Source organism: Mobula hypostoma, chromosome 9, assembly GCF_963921235.1.
Source record: "Mobula hypostoma chromosome 9, sMobHyp1.1, whole genome shotgun sequence".
Classification (NCBI taxonomy): domain Eukaryota; kingdom Metazoa; phylum Chordata; class Chondrichthyes; order Myliobatiformes; family Myliobatidae; genus Mobula; species Mobula hypostoma.
Genome location: NC_086105.1, coordinates 108,474,073 through 108,496,694, shown reverse-complemented (window position 1 = coordinate 108,496,694; position 22,622 = coordinate 108,474,073). Strand labels below are relative to the sequence as shown.

Genomic DNA, 22,622 nt, shown 5'->3' with positions numbered 1-22,622 from the left:
CCCCACTCTTCCCACCTTCTTATTCTGACTTCTTTCCCCGTCCTTTCCAACCCTGATGAAGGACCTTGGCCTGAAACGTCAACTGCTTAGTCTTTTCCATAGATGCTGCCTGACCTGCTGAGTTCTTCCAGAATTGTGTGTGTGTTGCTTTGGATTTGCAGCATTTGTAGATTTTCTTGCATTAGTCAAAGATTATAGTTTTTCACAGGTACATCTACAGTTGATGCTTCCTCTGAGCAAGGATCACACCCTCAGAATAAGGACAGGAACGATGGGGTGGAGATTCGTCTCTATCAAAGGAGGAGTACAGCACCCCTTGCCTCCGCTAGCCTGCATGTCACCCTTGGGTAAGGTGTAGCACCTGCTTAGCCCCACCGATCAGAGTCACATGAAGCCATGGCAGCAGGTGGCGGATGATCGTATGAGCAGCTAGTGCATATCACAAGTCCTGGTTAAGCAACCACTGACACCAGGCAATCTCTGAAGAGTATTCATAATGGATAATGGCCTCACCAGTTTGTAAGGACACTGCCCAGAAGGCAACTGCAAACCACTTCTGCAGAAAATTTTGCCAAAAACAATCATGGTCACGAGACCATGATTGCCTATTGTCATATGACACGGCACATAATGACAATGATGAATTCAGAAAAAGGACATGGATAAGTCCTGTCACCTTGAGGTGAATAGTATTTGGAAATCATGAAGTAAAGGAAACATGCACCTGCAAATGCTGGAAATCCAAAACAAAAAGTGAAAACATTGGAAGCACAGGGTCAGTGCTTAAGTGAAGAGAGAATCGGAGTCAACATTTCCAGTAAATTTTGATTACATATGTTTGGAGAAAAGAGAAGGTCGAGATATATTACATTTGCTCAGAGACTGCTAAAGTCTTTTCAGTTATAAATAAGATGATCACTCGTGTGTGAATAAATCCCTTGAAAGGAGTGAAAGTAATCTAATGTTGGTTTATTAAGCTTTCTAAAGAGAGATGATTTTAATATACCAATGAGAGATGTCATAAACTAACCTGAATGGTTTGTCAGAGAAAATTTAGATTGTTAAAATGCTTGAATAGTCTTTATAGGGAAGAGTACTCAATTATTCTCCCACATTGAAATAAGATTTAGGTCTCTGAAAAACAACCACAGAATATTCTGCACTATAGTGCATTGTATTAACTCACAATGATTTCTATAAACATTCAAATTTAATTTATATTCTTTTTAACAATTGGACCAAGATACAAGTTCAATAAACCTACTCTAAGGTTGGAGGAGCAAGACCTCATTTCACCTGGGTAACCCCCAACCTGAAGGCATTAACATTGATTTCTTCAACTTCCAGTAATTTTTCCTCCTCCCCATTCCTTCTTCTTCAATTGCTCACTCTGGTCCCCCCTTACCTCCTCTCTTCGCCTCACTTGTCCATCACCTCCCGCTGGCGGCCCTCTTCCTTCTTTCTCCCATGATCCACTCTCCTCTCTACTGGATTCCTTCTTCTCTGGTTCTTTACTTTTTCCACCCATCACCTCCTAGCTTCTTATTTCTTCCCCCATCCCCCACCCACCTGGCTTCACTTATCACCTTTAAGCTTGTAATCCTTTCCCTACCCTCACTGTCTTATTTTGGTTTCTTCCCCCTCCTGTTCCAGTCCTGAGGGTCACTATCTGAAATGTCGACTGTTCATTCAAAGCTGCTTGACCTACTGAATTCCTTCAACATTTTGTATGTCTTACTCTGAATTTCCAGCATTTGCAGCATCTTTTGTGTCAATAAAACCACTGCTGTGGTAGTCCACGATAGCTAAATTATAGAATAAAATATACTTTATATTTAAAAACGCAAACAACAGGAATTCTGCAGATGCTGGAAATTCAAGCAACACACATAAAAGTTGCTGGTGAACGCAGCAGGCCAGGTAGCATCTCTAGGAAGAGGTGCAGTCGATGTTTCAGGCCGAGACTCTTCGTCAGGACTAACTGAAGGAAGAGTGAGCCTTACTCCTGAAGGGTCTCGGCCTGAAACGTCGACTGCACCTCTTCCTAGAGATGCTACCTGGCCTGCTGCGTTCACCAGCAACTTTTATGTGTGTTGCTATACTTTATATTTTATTGGTTGTGATTCAAAAATAGGGATCAATCACATATGAGAAACCTATCTAATTCTTGCACATTTTTCTGATGTTCAGTTTACTTATTCTCATTGGTGTCAGTAGCCAAGTATGAAAATAAATTTAAAATTTTGGATGTGTGAAAAGTTCATTTGGCTCATTAGGTCACACAGTAATAAAAATCCCTATGAGTTTTACTCTAACGTATCTACTTCTTTGGAACTTGACATGAGTTCAGCTGGAATTCCCAATTTCCATCATGTATTGCAACTCTGGCAGCAAGAAAAGGATGATCAGAGAGCAGAAATGACTGTACATGCATGCCTTATTGACAGATTACAAACTGAGGTTTCCTTGTTTCTGGGATCTGAGTATCATTGGCAAGACCATCACACTGCTGAGCAGAGAGTTGCAGAATTTAGACCTAAAAGACAGGTGAATATATTTCCAACTTTGATGGTGTGGGACTTAGGGGAGAACCTGGTGGCAATGTGTCCAAGCATTTGATCGCATTGCAGTACATGTTTGTAGATATCACAGGTTTAGGAGATGCTCTGAGGATATGCCTTTTCGTTGGCTATGTAGAACAGTCCATGTTCCAAGTCTTCCCCAGTAATGCTCCCCCAATCTTCTTCTGCTACATTGACAACTGCATTGATGCTGCTTCATGCACCCATGTTGAGCTCCTCAATTTCACCAACTTTGCCTCCACCCTGCCCTTAAATTCATTTGGTCCATTTCTGACACTTTTCTCCCCTTTCTCAATCTCTCTGACTCCATCTCTGGAGACAAGGTGATGACAGATATCTTTGTAAACCTACCGATTTCCACGGTTAGCTTGACGGTTATCTATTTCCACCCTGTCTCCTATAAAAATGCCATTCCCTTTTCTCAGTTCCTTCGTCTCTGCTGCATCTGTTCCCAGGATGTGGTTTTCCTTTCCAGGACATCAGAGATGTCCTCCACCATTGATGCTGCCCTTACTTGCATCTCCTCCATTTCCCGAATATCCACAGTCACCTCACCTTCCTGTCGCTGTAACAGTGATAGAGTTCCTCTTCCTTACTTACCTTCCCATGAGACTCCCAACACATAACTCTCTGCAACTTCCACCATCTCCAAAGGGACCCTACCACCAAACATATCTTAACCCCCTCCCACCCCCACCTTCCACAGATTGCTTCCTCCATGATTCCCTTGTCTATTCATCCCTCCTCACTGATCTTCCTTCTGGCACATCACTGTACTCCTCCTCCCTCACCTCCATTCATGACTCCAAACAGTCTTTCCAGGTGAGGTGACACTTCACCTGCAAAGCTGCTGGGGTCGTCCATTGTGTCCGGTACTCCTGATGCAGCCTCCTCTACATTGGTGAGACCTGTTGTAAATTGGGGGACCACTTCACTGAGCACCTCTGCTCCATCTGCCAAACCAAAACGTCCTGGTTGCAAAACATTTTAATTCCGATTCCCATTCCTGTTCCGAGATGTCAGTCCTTGGCCTCCTCTTGTGCCATAATGAGGCCACCTCCAGGGTGGTGGAGCAACACCTTATACTCCGTCTGGGTAGCCTGCAGTCTGATGGCATGAATAGCAATTTCTCCTGGTTAAAAAAAATTGTCCCTCCTCCTCCTCTTCTATTCCCCATTCTGGCTCCTTATGTCTTCTCACCTGCCTATCATTTCCCCCTGGGTCCCCTTCTCCTTCCCTTTCTCCTATGGTCCACTCTCCTCTCCTATCAGATTCCTTTTTCTCCAACCCTTTATTTTTCCTACCCACCTGGCTTCATCTATCACCTTCTAGCTAGCCTCCTTCTCTTCCTCCTACCTTTTTATACCGTTATTATACCCCTTCCTTTCCAGTCCTCAAGAAGCGTTTCAGCACAAAACGTCAACTATTTCTTCACTTCCATAGGCGCGGCCTGACCTGTTGAGTTCCTCCAGCATTTTCTGAGCTTTGCTTTGGATTTTCAGCATCTGTAGAATTTCTTTTGTTTAAAAAAACACTTATGTTTCTTCATATTGAAGTTCTGCCTTCAGTTGAAAAACAAGTTTTCCAAGGAGGCTACAATTATATTTTGTAGTGATATCACAATGTTCTCCATACTACTCAAGGCTGTACAAATTTCTACATTAAAAGACCATGAATAGCTATCAAATCTGCACCTGTAATTTCATTGCATGGGTCTTCTACTGGCAAACAGCACCAGACTCAACCTGTACATTTATCTCCCCCGTTGTTATTTTAAGCAGCTTCACTCATATTTGCTAAAAGAAAATACACTTGAAATTGTACAATCCATAAATTACTTAGAACAACAGACAAGAAATTGTAGAGGGAGCCTGAAAATACTTGAGCTATGCTTCCCATTTCTAACGATTTTAAGAATATATTACACAGGGGCCAATAATTTCTACTTTAAGGAATAAGTTTGACACCCAGGACTGGGAGGAAACCTTTCTGTTTTAGGACAGCCTATATATCCATTCTTCAATTTCATTGATCACGATATAAAATATTTATATTTCCCCGTAACAGAAATAAATATCTAAGCATTCTTACCAGTTCTGGAGCTTTACAATCCCTGAAGATAATGCCAATGCTTCAGCCTGATTCAGTGACTTCAGTAAGAGACCAAGCAATTCCCATGTCTTGGACTGCAGTATTTCACATTGAACTGCTCTGTAAGATTGAAATTAAAAAATCCTTTACTCACTCCATGTGATTTAAAGACATAAAGCCAATAAATTATGCCACAATTCATCAATAAGTGACTTTTCTTCCTTTTCCATCTTTATTCCCTAAATCATGAAATGAGATAAGGAACTTAGATGTACACAAAGAATACTGACTGTACACATTTCAAGGGGCATTGCCAAGACCAATTATTTTGAGGAACAAGTCAGCCTCTCAGTTTTCCACCTCCCTCCAATCACACAATTGACAGCAAATCATCACCATGGAGCACGAGCTTATGAATCCCATTGCAGTGAAGCAGCAATGGCAATGTTCCATCATTTACATTGAAACTAATTAATAACATACAGCATTTTTGAAGGTAGTATTAAACAGGTAAACCCCATTCATTTGGCGTGAATTAGCAGAATATGATTAGGTAATTTTAGTACCTATAGATGCCAATTTTTTTTTCTGTATTATTCTCTTGCATTAGAAATTTCCTACCTTCCCTAGCTTTTTATAAATGAATTACTACAAAGTTATAGGTTAAACAACGTGCCCATTGCACAAACCCCATTTCCAGAAAAGTTGGGATATTTTCCAAAATGCAATAAAGACAAAAATCTGTGATATGTTAATTCACGTGAACCTTTATTTAACTGACAAAAGTACAAAGAAAAGATTTTCAATAGATTTTACTGACCAACTTAATTATATTTTGTAAATATACACAAATTTAGAATTTGATGGCTGCAACACACTCAATAAAAGTTGGGGCAGAGTTAAAATAAGTTTGAAAAGTGCACAGAAAAGTCATGTCACTGTGACAATTATAGCCACCTGGGCTCGGGAGTACTTTGAAAAACCATTGTCACTCAACACAGTCCGTCGCTGAAACCAGAAATGCAACTTGAAACTGTATTACGCAAGGAGGAAGCTATACATCGACTCTATGCAGAAACGCCAGCCAGTTCTCTGGGCCCGAGCTCATTTCAGATGGATCGAAAGACTGCGGAACCGTGTGCTGTGGTCAGATGAGTCCACATTTCAGCTAGTTTTCGGAAAAAACGGGCATCAAGTTCTCCGTGCCAAAGATGAAAATGACCATCCAGATTGTTATCAGCGAAAGGTGCAAAAGCCAGCATCTGTGATGGTATGGGGGTGCATCAGTGCCCACAGCATGGGTGAGTTGCATATATGTGAAGGTACCATTGACTCTGAGGTGTATATTAGGATTTTAGAGAGACATATGTTGCCATCAAGGCGACGTCTCTTGCCGGGACGTCCATGCTTATTTCAGCAGAACAATGCCAGACCCCATTCTGCACGGGCTACAACAGCGTGGCTTTGTAGACACAGAGTGCATGTGCTTGACTGGCCTGCTGCCAGTCCAGATCTATATCCTATTGAAAATGTATGGCGCATCATGAAGAGGAGAATCAGACAACGGAGACCACGGACTGTTGAGTAGCTGAAGTCTTACATCAAGCAAGAATGGACAAAATTTCCAATTGCAAATCTACTACAATTAGTATCCTCAGTTCCAAAACGATTAAAAAGTGTTATTAAAAGGAAAGGTGATGTAACACAATGGTAAACATGCCTCTGTCCCAACTTTTGTTGAGTGTGTTGCAGCCATCAAATTCTAAATTTGTGTATGTTTACAAAATACGATTAAGTTGGTCAGTAAACCTATAGAAAATTTTTTCTTTGTACTTTTGTCAGTTAAATAAAGGTTCACGTGAATTAACATATCACAGATTTTTGTTTTTATTGCATTTTGGAAAATATCCCAACTTTTCTGGAAATGGGGTTTGCAATTCCAAAAGTGTATTAAGTAAAGAGACTATTGTCAATTGCACTCTCAAGTATTTTCTTGAATCGTTCATGAAAATGAAGTATTTCCAGCTTTAGTTGGAGAATTTTAACTCAGTGTTATTTGTTCTGGTCAATATTCTCAATTACTCTTCTATTGCTTAACATCCCATGCTCCAAAATTGCAAACTCACATAAGAACACTCAATTTGATTCAAGTATCACTAAATGGTATCACTGCATGATATTTTCACTCACTGGGTGAGACAGCTGAAAGCTAATTTTTTTCTCTTGAAATAACATATTAGGTTCTAGAGACATTTTACATCTAAAAGTAATCCAACTGGAACTGGAATAAATTCATCACAGCTTATTTCTGGTGGATTGCCAGAAAATCAACAAGCATAGTGTGAAGCAAACTAGAATGTCATCTGACAGAACTGTGGATACAAATATTAAGTAGCTCTTCTAAAAGCTTCTGTATTCTTACCTGGATATATTCAAGAATAGCTCTGCCAAAGGTTGACCAATTTTAGTTAGATCATCATTTAAAAGTAACTTTAAACTTCCTTCAACTTTAGGCCACAATGATGTAATACAAGCTGGATCACAGGTTACAGAAATCTTGGAGAGTAGTTTCAGGGTCAGTTGAATGTTGGAAGTGATGTTGGATCTCAGAGAATCTTCAATGTGTTCAGTAATTGCACAGACACATAAAGACCAAACAGTAGAGTCCAAACCAGTATTTGTACCAATTGTGTCAGTTAATTGGATTTTTCTACTAGGTTCCAATGGAGCAAGTTCAGAATGTCGTAAAGAGAAAGATAAAATGTTCGCCAGAAGTTGGCTTGCTGCTGAGGCCACGAATATACTTGGATCCCTCTGAAGACATATGATCTTGGAAATACAGTCTAATGGCACAAATGATAAGAAAGCATAACCTATTGTTGAAATTAGAAGCACTTTTTTAGATAAAGCAGAAATACAATGTTAATATAGGAAACATTTCCAATTTACACTTTAAATTTCACGAAGAATTTTTTTGTTCTCACAGTCTTGTTTCCTAAGAACAATGAACAACATCAATTCATCACAAAGGGCTTTCATCATATCCATTAATCAACAAAAAGATCACATCTAAGTATCCTAGACACTATAATTCCGGTATAAAACAGTAAATTTTCTGAAGTACTTCCAAAGGATTTAGATTTTTCCTTCAATAGAGAGACAAATACTTCTCACAGCACCCGAAATATGGCCTCACCAATGCTGTCACCAAGCCTTGTATTCAATTACTCTTGCAATACTCATCAAAGTGAGTCTGTTGAGAGTTAGGGGAGGATATCACATTTATTTATCTCATGAAAGAAATAAGCAATATCATGCTTGAAGCGGTTTCTAATTGAGCACTTGGCCTTTAGCCTTCAATGCCAAGATGATGAAAGTGTTCATTTAGACATCTCTTAAGTGTTGGCAATGACTATTTCCACCATTCTCACCAATAGTGCAAGGTCTTTTCTAAACCACTTACCGTCCTTTCCCTAAATCCATGTCCTCTAGTTTTATTCACCTCTGTTAAGGTGAGAAAGATTCCTGCAGTCTATCTTATCTATACTTATCATAGTTCTACATACCTTAACCATGTCCCTTTGAACCTCCCCCATTCCAGAGAAATAAGTTCCCTTGAACATCAATGCATTTGCTTTTGTGTGGAGCCACAGGAGACTGGTGAAGTTTTAAATTAATATTTCTCAACTGTATGGACCACAGTGAGGGTCACAGAAGCTAGAGAATTCAGGGAAGAGAACAGCAATATCTTGAAACATAACCACATTACAAAGGAGCTTGTTCTGGCAATCTTAAAGCACGTAAAGCTGAATAAATCCCCGAGACCTGACCAAATACTGTATATCCCAGGAAAATACAAAATCAGGGAAGAGATACATGTATCATCGTTAGCTGCTAGTGAGGTACTAAAAGACTGAAGGGTAGATAATGTTGTAACTTTACCTAAGAAGGGCTGCAAGGATAAACCAAGGAACTATAGGCTGCTGAAATTAATTTAGTGGTGGGAAAGTTATTGTAGGAGATTCTATGAAACAGGATTTATCTGCATTTGGAAAGGCAAGGATTAATTAAGGATAATCAGCATGGCTTTGTGTGTGTGGTTCTATCTATTGCCTCGCCTCATTTCATCTTCCCCTTCTACTCTCAATCTTGATGCAGGATCTCTGCCTTGACAGATGCTGCCTGCCCCACTGAGATTCTCTAGCAATTGTTCGTTATACATTTAAGGAAAAGGATGAGGCAATAAAAAACCTCCCTCAAAGAACCTTTGGTAATTGGGTTCAGATCCTCAGTGTTCTTCATCTGTAGAAGCAAACTTACTGAACATTTTAAGGTGAAATTGTTAAGTAAGGTAAAGCTAGATATCTAGAAAAGCGGAGTTGAAGCTACAATCATGTTAGCATCCCTACAATTACAACATTTGTACCATTTTGGTTTTCTTATCTAAGAAAAGATGTCTTAGCTATAAGAAAGAATAAAGATTTACTGGACTGCTTTCAGGGATGGAGAGTTTGCTGCATAGGAAAGAATGAGCAAACTTTCCCTTTTTTCATTTGCTCAAAATAATAAAAAGTCTCATTGAAACTTACTAAGTTCTAATAGGGTTTTATAGGCTGAATACAGAGAAACTGTTTATCTGGCTAATAATTCTGGAACAAAGTCAATCGAAGAATAAGAGATAGCCTATTTAGGACTAATATGAGGAGAAATTTCTTCACTGATTAATCTTCATCTGAAAAGCTAATGTCATAGCACAAATAATTAACCTTCATGAACATTTGGAAAGAGTCAATCTACTGTAAATCCTCAATATAAGATGGCCAATAGTTCACAATAAAAATAGCAAACAAAGTTTCCTTAAGGATGTAATAGCCAGGGGTGGTTGTGGGGATAAGATCCTACTACCTATTAAATGCTCCTAATGGTGTGCATCTCAAATAACCTCTGACAACCGAGTCCAGCTCCTGGCCTTCACATGTGGCTTAGCTACTAAGTCCAGAAGAACCATTTTTATTGATAGGAGAAGGGGCAGGGGTGGAGGGTTACTGGTGCCTTAAAACCAGTCGCTTCAGGCAGATGGGGCTCATCAGCCGTGGTCAGAAGCTCAGCTAGTAGAAAAACTATGATCTCCAACCTCCGTTGCCTTGCAGCAATACCCACTCATAGGGAAGGCTTCAGGAGTAAACCCTGAAGAAGGGTCTGGAGTTGGAGTCCCTAAGGCAGTCCTACACTGAGCTCAACACTGAACGGCAACTCCTGCAATGTTGTTGGTGCCAACTGAATTGGTGTCTGCTGTACCTTTGGGTTCATCAGCTGCTTGGAAGGGTGTAGCCTGCTATACGGGTAACAGCTAGCTCTCTAACTCATACTGCAGTGGTTTGTGTATCACGTAGACAACTGGGATGCAACAAATATGGTCGATCCCAACCAACAGAGGATGTGAGCAAACAAACAACACTACATGTATCAGATCAATCATAGCAGCTCCCAAGAACAGGGTCAGCTGCCTTAATGATTATTTTTAGCAGCACTCACATTGACTGTTATGATGTGCCTTCAGAGGTTGGACATGGCTAGAATTAACTCCTGATTGAGCAAGTACCTGGTCTAGCTGAAATTGACCTGTGGTTGGGTTGAGTTGTTCTCTGCTCTTGAACAGTGCACTGATGAGATCTCCTCGTACAGTGACGAAACATTTGCAAATGTATTGCCAAGATTGGGAAACAACTGAACCCAACCATCGACCACCCGAGCTACATTTTCCGAGTTATTTCCAATTTACTTACTGTCACAATAGATCTCCAGTGGATGCAATCTCACTGGCTCTCCATTTCACCTTGTACCACCTAGACAACAGCAATATCTACTTCAAGCTGCTGTTTATTGATTACACTTTAGGGGTCAACACCATCATCCCCGCAGTACTAGTCAACAAGATTCAAAACCCACACCTTAGTACTTCCCTCTGCAACTAGATCCTTGACTTCCTCATCATGAGATCACAGTCAATGCAGAATGGAAATAACATCTCCTCAATAGCAATCAACACAAGCTCAACAATCACAGACACACCCAGATCAAGGGTATGTGCTCTGCCCACTACTCTATTCTCTCTACACTCATGACTGCATGGTTAGACACAGCTCAAATGCTACCTAGAAATTCACCAATGACACAACTATCGTTGGCAATCTCGGGTGGTGATGAAGAGGTGTATGGGAGTGAGATAGAATGGCTGTTTGAGTGGGGTTGCAAGAACAACTTTACATTCAATGACCAAGGAACTGATTGTGGACTACAGGAATAGGAAATTCGGAGAATTCACAGCAGTTCTCATCAACGGATCAGCAGTGGAAAGGATGAGCAACTTAAAGTTCCTGGGGGATCAACAACTCTGCAGATCTATTCGGGGTCCAATGTATTGATGCAATTACAAAGAAGGGATGCCAGAGGCTCTATTTCATCAGAAGTTTGAGGAAACGTATGTCACCAAAGTTTCCAGCAAATTTCTACAGGTGTACCTTAGACTGCAATACCATCTGGCATGGAGGTGCCAATACATAGAATCAGAAACAGCTGCAGCTGGTTGTGAACTCAGCAAGCTCCATCATGGGCCCTCCCCTCCCCACCAAGGGGATACCTTCAAAAGGCGAAGCTTCAAGAAGGTGGCATCCATCATTACGGTCTCTCACCATCCAGACATGCTCTCTTTGCATTACAGCCACTAATACAGAGGTACAGGAACCCAAACAGCCATCAATTCGGAGGTACAGGAATCCAAAGGCACACACTCAACATTTTGGGAATAGTTTCTTCCCCTTCACCATCAGATTTCTAAAGCATCTGTGAACACTACTTCACTATTTTGCACTATCTTTCTAAGACACTGTATATTCCTAATGTAATGTATAGTAATTTTTATGTATTGCACTGTAATGCTGTTGCAAAGCAACAAACATCACAATGTATGTCAGTGACAATAAACCTAATTCTGGTATCAAAGGAGCCTCTATAATTTGCATATGCAGAATTAAAGAACCAAGAGTTTCACATGCATCTATGCATTCAACTCATTTTTTTTCAGTGATCATAATAGACGCTTACAATAGAAAATGTTTATACTTCAGCATTATCATATGATTTGTAAGAGATTGAGTAATTACCATGTTTACAGAGAAAATGAATCACAGCTCTATGCTGTAGCATATTCTGGATACCCATGAGCCATCCACAGCGTACAGTTGCATCCTTCCATGCTTCATCTTCAAGGTTCGCTGGACTCCCAAACAGACAGCTCATAATTCCATCAGTCTGGAATAATAGAAGCACTGGAATTCAGCAACACTTCAGACAAACTACATTAAAACAAAAATCAAAAGCTCCTTTGATAATCTTCTATTGCCTGGCTTTCGCTCTGCAAATTAAAATTGATAACTACTTAAACTTTACGAGACTGCAAGTTGAAAGAAATACAATAGAAACTGCTGTCAACACTCAGCAGGTTATTCAGCATCTAAAGACAAAGAATCAATCCCTCCACAGATGCCGAGTATTCTTTCCTACCTAACAGCTCTCTCTGCTCCCATGAACCCAATGAATGAAGATTTTATCCTGTGGATTTTTTTTTTAGGCATCCGTTAGTCTCATGAGACCATGGATTTACGCCTTGTAAAGTTTCCAGGGCGCAGGCCTGGGCAAGGTTGTATGGAAGACCAGCAGTTGCCGATGCTGCAAGTCTCCCCTCTCCACGCCACCGATGTTGTCCAAGGGAAGGGCATTAGGACCCATACAGCTTGGCACCGGTGTCGTTGCAGAGCAATGTGTGGCTAAGTGCCTTGCTCAAGGACACACACGCTGCCTCAGCCAAGGCTCGAACTAGTGACCTTCAAATCACTAGACGAACGCCTTAACCAACACCCTGTGGATATATAGTGAAACTATCAAATTCACAGCCAGGTATGGCTAAGCCATATAAGGCACATAAGGATCTTGCTCTGACCTGTCAGATGAGATGAAGACTCATTCATACTTTATAACATGTAGTCAGACTTGGCTATCAACTTGATCATTTTACCTACTAGCTAAAGTCTTCATCCATTAGATTTAAGAGAGCAAAGACAATGGATGGACCACAGAAAGCAGTTAGGGTAAGTCAGCTAATAACTATTGTAGTGAGGATTCATGATTTGAAAGGCTGGGACAATGGAGTTGTTGCACATATAGGTAGCTGCAGAAATGCTGTGGATGATCTTAGTTCAAGACGTCTGAAGCCTGGTTCTAATGTCTACATTTCTGATCTATTGTTACTCAATAGTGATGGATATCACACTTCTTTTTATCTGGATAAGCAATACTGAATGAGTTTTGGAGGGAAAAGGGAACTTAAATGGAGAGCAAAAGTGAAGACACAAAGATGCACAATTCACAAGATGGGATAAGTGTGTCCATGTAATATTTTTTCAAAAGTGACCGTGAACAGGGTTCCTAATGTGGAGGGAGACAGACATAAAGAGAGAATGGAATACTGCATAGAGCACCTGTTAGTTTGGATAATCTCTTGATTTAATAGTATTAGTAAATATGAACATGAATGTACACACACACACACACACACACACACACACACACAGTGATGTAAAGCATTGCTCATTTGGCAGTCTGCACTATCATTTTATAATTAAGGTGGGTTGTGCAACATGTAGTGAATACAAATATAGAAATTAAGATGCAATTCATTACATTTGAAATTGTTAAAATATTAGAAAAGTGGAGAATTGAAAAACAAAACACGAAAAAGACTTAGCAGGTTAACAAACAGAAAGGAAACCTAAACAAAATATTTAAAGTACACTTCACTTCTCAGAAAAAAATATCCACCGATCATTCAGTTTTTCGATGGTTATGGAACAGATGACTTTTGGCAACATTTTGTACTCTTATTTAGATTTCCAACTTCTTTTTGCTATTTCTTTCTTTTAAATTTTGAAACTACCATTGGGGAGTGGATTTGACTGTAGAAGAGATTCACCATGATGGCACCTGGAATGGAGGGCTATAGTTACAAGGGTAGGCTGGATTTGTTATCACTGGAATATACGAGGCTAAGGGGTGACCTTATGGAGGTTTATAAGATTCTGGTGCAAATCGGGTGATGGTTTTTTTTCTCAGGTTAGGAGAGGTGAGAACTAGAGAGCATAGGTTTAAGATGAGAAGGGAGAAATTTGAAGGAGATCTGAAGGGCAAGTTATTCCACAAAGGAAGTGGTAAATGCAGAATCAATCACAACATTTAAAAGCAATTGGAAAGATAATTGGATAAGAAAGGAGGGAAATATGCCTATTGCAGGTAAATGGGATTAGCATAAACAGGCATCCCAGTCAGCATGGGTCCCAGTTGTACTGAACTTTGGCTCATGACTACATACCTCAAGTTTACAGAAATGCTCCTCTGAAGCTGCAAGTAGTCCAGTCAGTCGCATAATGAAGTTCAAGATGCTTGGATTAAGGTCCTTGTACCTGGCAGCATTTACAATATTGGTCAGACACAGATTCTTCTGCAGAGCACTGAGCTCAGTTTCTGAGGAAAGACCACAAAAAATGAAATATAATCTTGATAGTTCAAATGTTTACTTTGCAATTGTAATTTTGCTTCTGGCAAATATATTTCAGATCATTAGATCAAAATTACTTTCATGGTCCTTAAAAGTAAGTAACACAAGCAGATCTTAGCTATAATCACATCTTTCACTGTTAACCCATTCCTAGTCACAGTGCATTGTGAAGGGCAACAAGGGTGGCTAATGTGAAAATGTGGGTGAAAAATCACTCTGGAGTGCATGTCAGTGCCAGGAATTACTACTTTAGGATAAGTTACAATAACTTTATTAGCACAAATTGCACCATTTTAATGCTAAAAACGCACACACGAGGAAATCTGCAGATGCTGGAAATTCAAGCAACACACATCAAAGTTGCTGGTGAACGCAGCAGGCCAGGCAGCATCTCTAGGAAGAGGTACAGTCGACGTTTTGGGCCGGGACCCTTCATCAGGACTAACTGAAAGAAGAGCTAGTAAGAGATTTGAAAGTGGGAGGGGAGGGAGAGATCCAAACTGATAGGAGAAGACAGGAGGGGAAGGGATGGAGCCAAGAGCTGGAAAGTTGATTGGCAAAAGGGATATGAGAGGATCATGAGACAGGAGGCCTAGGGAGAAAGAAAAGGGGGAGGGGGGGGAAACCCAGAGGATGGGCAAGGGGTATAGTGAGAGGGACAGAGGGAGAAAAAGAATGTGTTTATATAAATAAATAACGGATGGGGTACGAGGGGGAGGTGGGGCATTAGCGGAAGTTTGAGAAGTCAATGTTCATGCCATCAGGTTGGAGGCTACCCAGACGGAATATAAGGTGTTGTTCCTCCAACCTGAGTGTGGCTTCATCTTTACAGTAGAGGAGGCCATGGATAGACATATCAGAATGGGAATGGGATGTGGAATTAAAATGTGTGGCCACTGGGAGATCCTGCTTCCTCTGGCAGACAGAGCATAGGTGTTCAGCGAAATGATCTCCCAGTCTGCGTCGGGTCTCACCAATACATAGAAGGCCGCATCGGGAGTACCGGACGCAGTATATCACCCCAGCCGACTCACATTCTTTTATATACACACACATTCTTTTTCTCTCTCTCCTTTTTCTCCCTCTGTTCCTCTCACTATACCCCATGATCCTCTCATATCCCTTTTGCCAATCAACTGTCCAGCTCTTGGCTCCATCCCTTCCCCTCCTGTCTTCTCCTATCATTTTGGATCTCCCCCTCCCCCTCCCACTTTCAAATCTCTTACTAGCTCTTCTTTCAGTTAGTCCTAACGAAGGGTCTCGGCCCGAAACATCGACTGTACCTTTTCCTAAAGATGCTGCTTGGCCTGCTGCGTTCACCAGCAACTTTGATGTGTGTTGCTTGTTATTTTAATGCTAATTCGCTTCTGATGTATAAAAAATACAATTATGCAAACCATATTTTTCCACAAGCAATGGTGGCCTAGTAAACCAGGTTTAAATAAAATGATTACCATTTCCTGTAATTGCTTGGAAACAATCAAGAAGCTTCTCCAGACAGGTATCGTCAACAACTGACTTGCTGGTATCTCCCAACACGGCACAAACACGGGGCAGCAGCTCCTCATAGTCACTTCCCATTGTACAACTTTACTACAAGTTCTCTGAAAAAGATCAAAAATATAAAACCTTGTGCTTTTTTGCCAGTATATAAATATATCACACACCTTCCCAAGAATCTCCCTAATAAGCCACAGACTGCTAAATATCTCTCAACAGTTATCATATCATACCATACAATACTTACCCTATCAAATAGGATAGAATGAGTTACAGGCTCCAATAGGTTGTTATACAGTGAAGTTTTATACGAGTATTTCCATTTTATACCACTTATTAGCTGTTTTTAATTTCATGTCTAATTTGCCAAATATCAAAATATTTTATATATTCAACACAACATTTTAGTTTCCTAATTTTTAGATGATATTGCTGTTTTCTTGTATATAGAACAGCCACAATAAAACTCGTAACAATGTATTGCCTTGGTGTTCCTAACAAAGCATATCTGAACTGGTAGATAAGCAGAGAAATGAAGGCATTTTTTGAAGAACAATAAAATCCTGGGAGGAGAAAAAGGGTCGCAAACAAGAGAAAATCTGCAGATGCTGGAAATCCCAGCGACACACACAAAATGCTGGAACTCAGCAGGCCAGACAGCATCTCTGGAAAAAAGTACAGTTGACACTTCGGCCAAGTCCCTTCAGCAGGACTGGAGAAAAAAGATGAGGAGTAGGTTTAAAAAGTGGGAGAGGGTAGAGAAAAACACAAGGTGATAGGTGAAACTAGGAGGGGGAGGGATGAAGTAAAGAACTAGGAAGTTGATTGGTGAAAAAGATACAGGACTGGAGAAGGGGTGTCTGATAGGAGAGGACAGAAGGCTATGGAAGGAAGAGAACGGGGGGGAGGGATGAGTACCAGAAGGAGGCGATAAGTTGAGAAAGGGAAAAAGGGATGGGAAATGCTGAAAGTGGGCGGGTGCATTACCAGAAGTTCTAGAAATCGACGTTCATGCCATCAGGCTGGAGACTACCCGGGTGAAATATAAGGTGTTGTTCCTTCAACCTGCATGTGGCCTCCGCGACAGTAGAGGAAGCCATGGATTGATATATCAGAATGGGTATGGGCAGTGGAATTAAAATGAGTGAAAAAGAATTCTCTCAAACCTTGTTTATGCCATTGGATCCCCCCCACCACCGTTAACCTTCAGGTCACTAGTCCAATGCCTTAACCACTTGGCCACGTGCCCACACGGATTTAAGATAAGGAGTGAGATAGCATGCTGCTTCTGGGAAGAAACACAATTACAAATTTTAATCCATATTTTAGCGGCAGATTGCAATGACTTCTTCAGATTGGAGCTGAAATAGGATAAATTCAACACCATTCAGGATAAAGCATCCCCCATGATAATGCACCTTATCCACTCTCCAAATGTCCAATCTCTCCACCACTAATGGTCGCAGCAAATGACCTTAACAAAATGCACTTTAGTTATTCCATAAGCACCACACAAACCAAGTAAGACAAGGGCAAGTGGGCATCTGGGCACATTACCATCTGCAGGGGCTTTCTATGCTGTATACCATACTAACTTGGAAATATCTCAACACCCCTTTATTATTACAATGCTTAAATCATTCCCTAAAGGCAATTTGAGATCAAGTGTATCTGGACTGTGAGGTTCATGAAAATAATCCACCAATACGTCTCAAGAACAATGAGAGATGAACAAGTAGTACACCTTTCCAGCAATGCCCACAAGGCAACAAAACGTTAAGAAAGTGGCCATGCGACTATTTGCAGGGAATGAACATTAAGGACAAATTTGTTGAGGTTTGATATTAGCTTGGGTGCTTATTGCACAGGAAAAGAGACATTTTCTTTATTGATTCAAATTTGTAAAGCCAAAGGCAGTGAATTTGCAGAGACAAACTGGAAAAAAACAGTATGAAGGCAGAGACAGTGGTTTCAACGGTGCACGTTGAAGTAGGGGAGAAAGTTGCCAATTTTTTAGAAACTGAGGGTAAAATAATTGTCAGTGTTACATTGTAAATCTAACTCTGATACTCTGATAGATGAAAGCAATATTAAGTGTTTATTCCAAATTACATTTTAAAAATATATTAGCCTCAAACACTTGTTAGATATAACATCAAAAAACTACCCTTAATAATGTCACTCTTGCTTTTCAGGGAATGAAACCTGCCGTTCTTGTCAAGCCGAGTGGCAATACTAGACCAACCAGGATCATAGATACAGAGAAAACCTACAGCACAATATAGACCCTTCGGCCCACAATGCTGTGCCGAGCATGCACTTACTTCAGAAATTACCTAGGGTTACCCATAGCCCTCTATTTTTTTCTAAGCTCCACGTACCTGTCCAAGATTCTCTTAAAAGACCCTATCGTATCCAAACCGCAAATCACAGGCTTGAACAATTCCAAAATCATATTCAAGACAAACAAATGTAAAAGACATAAAATTAGTGAAGTATATGGTTTCATGACCTATCGGGAAGGAGCATTGTATGCAGATGGTATCTTGACTGGAATACAAGATACTCATTAGTAAATCTACCGGGCAATTCAAGAAGGATTTCATTTAAAGAGTGCTTAAAATGTGGAATGACCACCACAAGAAAAGCAGATGCATTTAAACCAGATAATTCAAAGTTCAAAATAAATTTATTACCAAAGTACATATATGTCACCATATACAACTCTTTCTTGTGGACATTCTCAGCGAATCTATAGAATAGTAACTGTACCAGGATCAATGAAAAGTCAATCAGAGTGCAGAACAAACTGAGAAAATACAAATTTAAATAAGTAGCAATAAATAATGAGAACATGAGATAATAAGATAAAGAGTCCTTAAAGTGAGATCATTAGTTGTGGAACATTTCAATGACGGGGCAAGTGAGTGTAGTTATCCCCTTTTATTGAAGAGCCTGATGGTTGTGGGTTAGTATCTGCTCTTGAACCTGGTGGTGCGAGACCTGAGGCTCTCGTACCTTCTACCTGATGGCAACAGCGAGAAGTGAGCATGACCTGGGTGGTGGTGATCTCTAATGATGGATGCTGATTTCCTACGACAATGTTTCATGTCGATGTCCTCGATGGTTGGGAGGGCTTTACCCCTGATGTTCAGGGGAACTAGCGTCAGTGTTATGTAGCAGTGATAGACCCTTCGGCCTCATTAATTTCAAATCATGGAACACGCATCAATCTTAACCTCACTTTTCAGCGACTGGCCTGTAACTTTCTATTCCTTGGGGATTCAAGTTTCATCTAAATAAATATGAATTTGCGCCTAAACCATTCTCCTAGACAGTGCATTCGGTAAAAGCTGCTCCTCAGATCCCTTTCAATCCTCCTATAGCTCATCTTAAACATTCAACTGTTATGTAGCTTCAGTATCTGTGTTATGGGGAAACTTTTTCTTCTCTCCCTGCACTATTTTTGCACTTCATAATTATGTGTATCTTGATCACGACTCCCTACCCTACTCCAAGGTAAAAGGGTTAGATAGATAATACGGTGAGGTTAAGAGGGGGTGGGAGGCGGCTTCCAATGGAGCATAAACATTGAAAGAGTACACACTCTATGTGTTGCATAAGAAAACAGTAAATTACCAAACGGCGGAGGACTGAATTATAACACTCATCCAAGCAGTTCCCAATACACAGCTGAGACAGAGATTAGATGCACCTCGAACTTTAACGCACCACTACGAAGACCAGCCGCAAAAGCATGACGACAATTTTATTTTTTGTAAGTTAATGAATAACATGGCCGCACAGCACCGCACCGCACCGCACCGCACCGCACCGCCGTCTCCCTGCTACTCTCTGATTGAGGGACCAGAGAGGCGGCCGCCCCACCACCGCTGGCCGAACATCCGGGACTTCCTGAAAAACTAAAGGGGTGGAGGGAAAAAACTCCATAACAAAAAAAATTCAACGACAACAACAATTAGCGCAACATCAGAGTACTTTACTTTTCTTTACTTTTTCATCTGAGACCATGCTGGTAACCAGTAAGGATCTCGCCCGCCTTTGACATCTTCCCCTCTGAGGTAAATGATCCACCCCTCCAGGCGCTGGGAGCGCCGCTGACCCCGGGGTAAAGGTCAAACACCGGCGCAGTCGGTGCGCGCGCGCTCCCGAGGCCAGCCGCGCGCCCGCGTGAACGAGTGGCGCGCTCTCTCGTTCTTTTTCCGGCCGCCGATCTAGAGGAGGATGAAGGAAACGAGCGATGGGGAGGCTCGGGAGGCTGAAGATGAAGTTGCAGAGTTGGAGGAGCCAGAGGAAGGTTTCAGCGATCCCGAAGCCTTCGTGGATGACATCTCCGACGAGGGTAAAGCGGAAAAAATCCATCCCGTTCGATGATTTTGACGCAGAGCTGAAACAGTTGGTAGCACTGAGTCCATGTGCGTCTGGGAGTAGCTGGAGCCCGAGGCCTAGAGCCGGCTTTCGGAAGCAAGAACTGCTGTAGATTTTAAACCACGTTGACTAGATTGCTTGCATATTATTTCAACCAGGCCGTGTGGACTTTGTCATCGTTTATCTGGAGTGTCATTCATTAGTTATTGCATCTAATTACATTGTCGTCAGAGTAAAGCGTCTTTAATGTTTAAAGACATATGTAGGAAAGTGTTTGATCCATTAGTAAAGTGTGTAATGAGATGCTGGTGAGGATTTGAGATGAACTGGAAGGAGATGTTTTCATGAATTTTGTATGGGTTATCATTTAATTGCATCATACTGTAATTTTAAATTCGTGCCAACCGCCTGCTTCTTGTAGTATTTATTCTGAATTTTTGTTTTTTTTTAGTGAAGGACTCTTTATTCAATAGATCAGTAAACTGAACTTTGCATTTTCTGCACCCCCACCACCCCATCTAAGTATCATATTTAAGGACATCGGAATTTCAGCATGTAATTCTGACTAAACAGTTAACTGCTACTTCTAATGTTTTTCTTCTGTTCTTGATTATTCACATTTATCATGATCGTCATTGCATTTAAGTAAAGATAATAGATGCATTTTCCTTTACAAGTCACAACCCATCTCCAGCTTCTCAAATTCTTGTCCACTTTATCTGGCATGTGAACATGAGATTCTGCAGATGCCATGAATTTTGAGATGATTTCTCTAAATCTAAAGAATACTATGTTTGAATGCTTCTAATTGGATGTCACTTGTTAAAATCATTGAATCCTGCATGGTTTTTGATAAACTAGTCTTCTAACTTCTCAACCAGCCTGTACCTTTAATCTAGTGGTTAGTGCAACACTGTTACTGCCTTGGGTTCAATGCGAGGAATTTGTATATTTGCTCCATGGAATGTGTGGTTTTCTGTGGGTGCTCTGGTTTCCTCCCACAGTACAAAGATGTAATGGTTAGTAGATTAGTTTGTCACTGTAGATTGTCCCATGATTAGGTTAGGGTTAAATGGCGGATAGTTGGGGGTTGCTGGGTGGCACAGCTGTAAGGGTTGGTGGGGCCTATATCTCTAAATGAAATACTGTAGATAAAATCTCCTCTGGTAGCTCTTCTTCCCTAGAAAACTAACCTAACTTGGACTGTAAAAGACAGTTGGCGTTATCTTGAGGATCAATCCTTGTCTGCCCCTTCCTTTCCACTTGTTATTCATCTATTTTGTGTTCTTAACCTTGTATTATAATCTAAGCACTGTGTATAATTTACATATTGTGATTCTTGAATTTACTCATTCCACATTTGTTGGCTGTGTTTTCAGCTCCCAAGGTCCTAAACTCTAGAACTTTTACTGTAACTGGTCTCGTCTGTCCTTCTGAATTCTTAAGGGATTTCAAAATATCCTTAAATTTTTGGTCAAATGCAGTTACAGTTCCTTGTGGTCTTGAGTCAGTTTTATTTGATCATGTTCCTGTACTTTGCCTTGGGCTTCATTGTTGTTACATCACACAAATTGTGGTTGTCTTTCTCGTGTCTGTTTGACAACATCTGTGTTTATTTAGGCAGAGGGAGAGCATGATACAAAACTGCGCAGGACATCAAAGGTTCTGTGTAGCCTAGTTTAAACACACGTCCTTTAGGGTAACATATAAATATTATCAAATGTACTAATTGTCAGTATATTTACTACAACATAATAAACTTAACTGCAGTTCACTTTACTTAAAGTGGAATGTATTCTTCTGTAACCCAGTTTGGGGATGGGAGCCATTGATAACTGGTGTAAATGAACAACATCTGCAGGAATACAGAAGAAAAAATGGTTTTGCTTCTTATCATTAAACCAACCTTTCTTTCCATGGGTGATTATAAGATAATTAGGGAGGGGGAAATTAAAATTTGTAGTAAGATTAATCACACAGAAGAAAAATTGTTTTGGATATATAAACATTTTGTATTGTGGTTTATGACTTGGTATCTGCTGTTTCATTTCAGATAGCTGATAAACAGATCAATAAGCTACAGTAAAAGAGACTGTTGATTGGATTGGCATAGTTATAATAAATAGCCTGGTTCTGTTTGTCCTGCTCCTGTATCGCAGGTATATCTGCCGGAATGTTTTCTGCTTGTTCCCTTTAGTCAACTGTGTAAGCACTTTTGCCCTCTCCTTTTTCTCACTAAACTTCGTGTCTCATGGGTATAGTCAGTGCTCACAGCTTTTTACCCTGATGATGTTGCCGAATCAGTGATTTGTCTGATGTCAATTTGTGGTTTACTTTCACATCTGCAGTTCTCCATCAGTTTGAATTTAAGAAAAAAAAGTAGGCTTAGGAACAGGAACAGGCAAGAAGGTTTCACAACTTTGCTCAGGAAATCTATAAGATCATAGCTG

General features: G+C 40.6%; 2 protein-coding genes across 7 annotated transcripts in view; one reads left to right on the top strand and one right to left on the bottom strand.

The window, feature by feature from the left end:
* Positions 1-19,896, bottom strand: part of brat1 (BRCA1-associated ATM activator 1) — a 37,317-nt gene extending 17,421 nt beyond the window's left edge. Inside the window, exons 1-6 of one of the 6 annotated variants that reach the window (XM_063058855.1) lie at positions 19,788-19,896; positions 15,738-15,887; positions 14,098-14,249; positions 11,837-11,984; positions 7,096-7,546; positions 4,674-4,793 (exon numbers count right to left, since the gene is read on the bottom strand). In XM_063058855.1, the coding sequence (XP_062914925.1) occupies positions 4,674-4,793; positions 7,096-7,546; positions 11,837-11,984; positions 14,098-14,249; positions 15,738-15,864 (998 nt within the window). In that variant the 5' untranslated portion in view covers positions 15,865-15,887; positions 19,788-19,896. Of the gene's footprint in view, positions 1-4,673; positions 4,794-7,095; positions 7,547-11,836; positions 11,985-14,097; positions 14,250-15,737; positions 15,888-19,422; positions 19,606-19,787 lie in introns of those variants that run through there. The other 5 variants (XM_063058856.1, XM_063058854.1, XM_063058859.1 and 2 more) reach the window with 5 other exon arrangements.
* Positions 19,897-19,988: 92 nt separating this feature from the next.
* eif3ba (eukaryotic translation initiation factor 3, subunit Ba) overlaps positions 19,989-22,622 on the top strand; it is a 52,723-nt gene continuing 50,089 nt past the window's right edge. Inside the window, exon 1 of the mRNA XM_063058860.1 lies at positions 19,989-20,146. Within this exon, the coding sequence (XP_062914930.1) occupies positions 20,029-20,146 (118 nt within the window). The 5' untranslated portion in view covers positions 19,989-20,028. The remainder of the gene's footprint in view (positions 20,147-22,622) is intronic.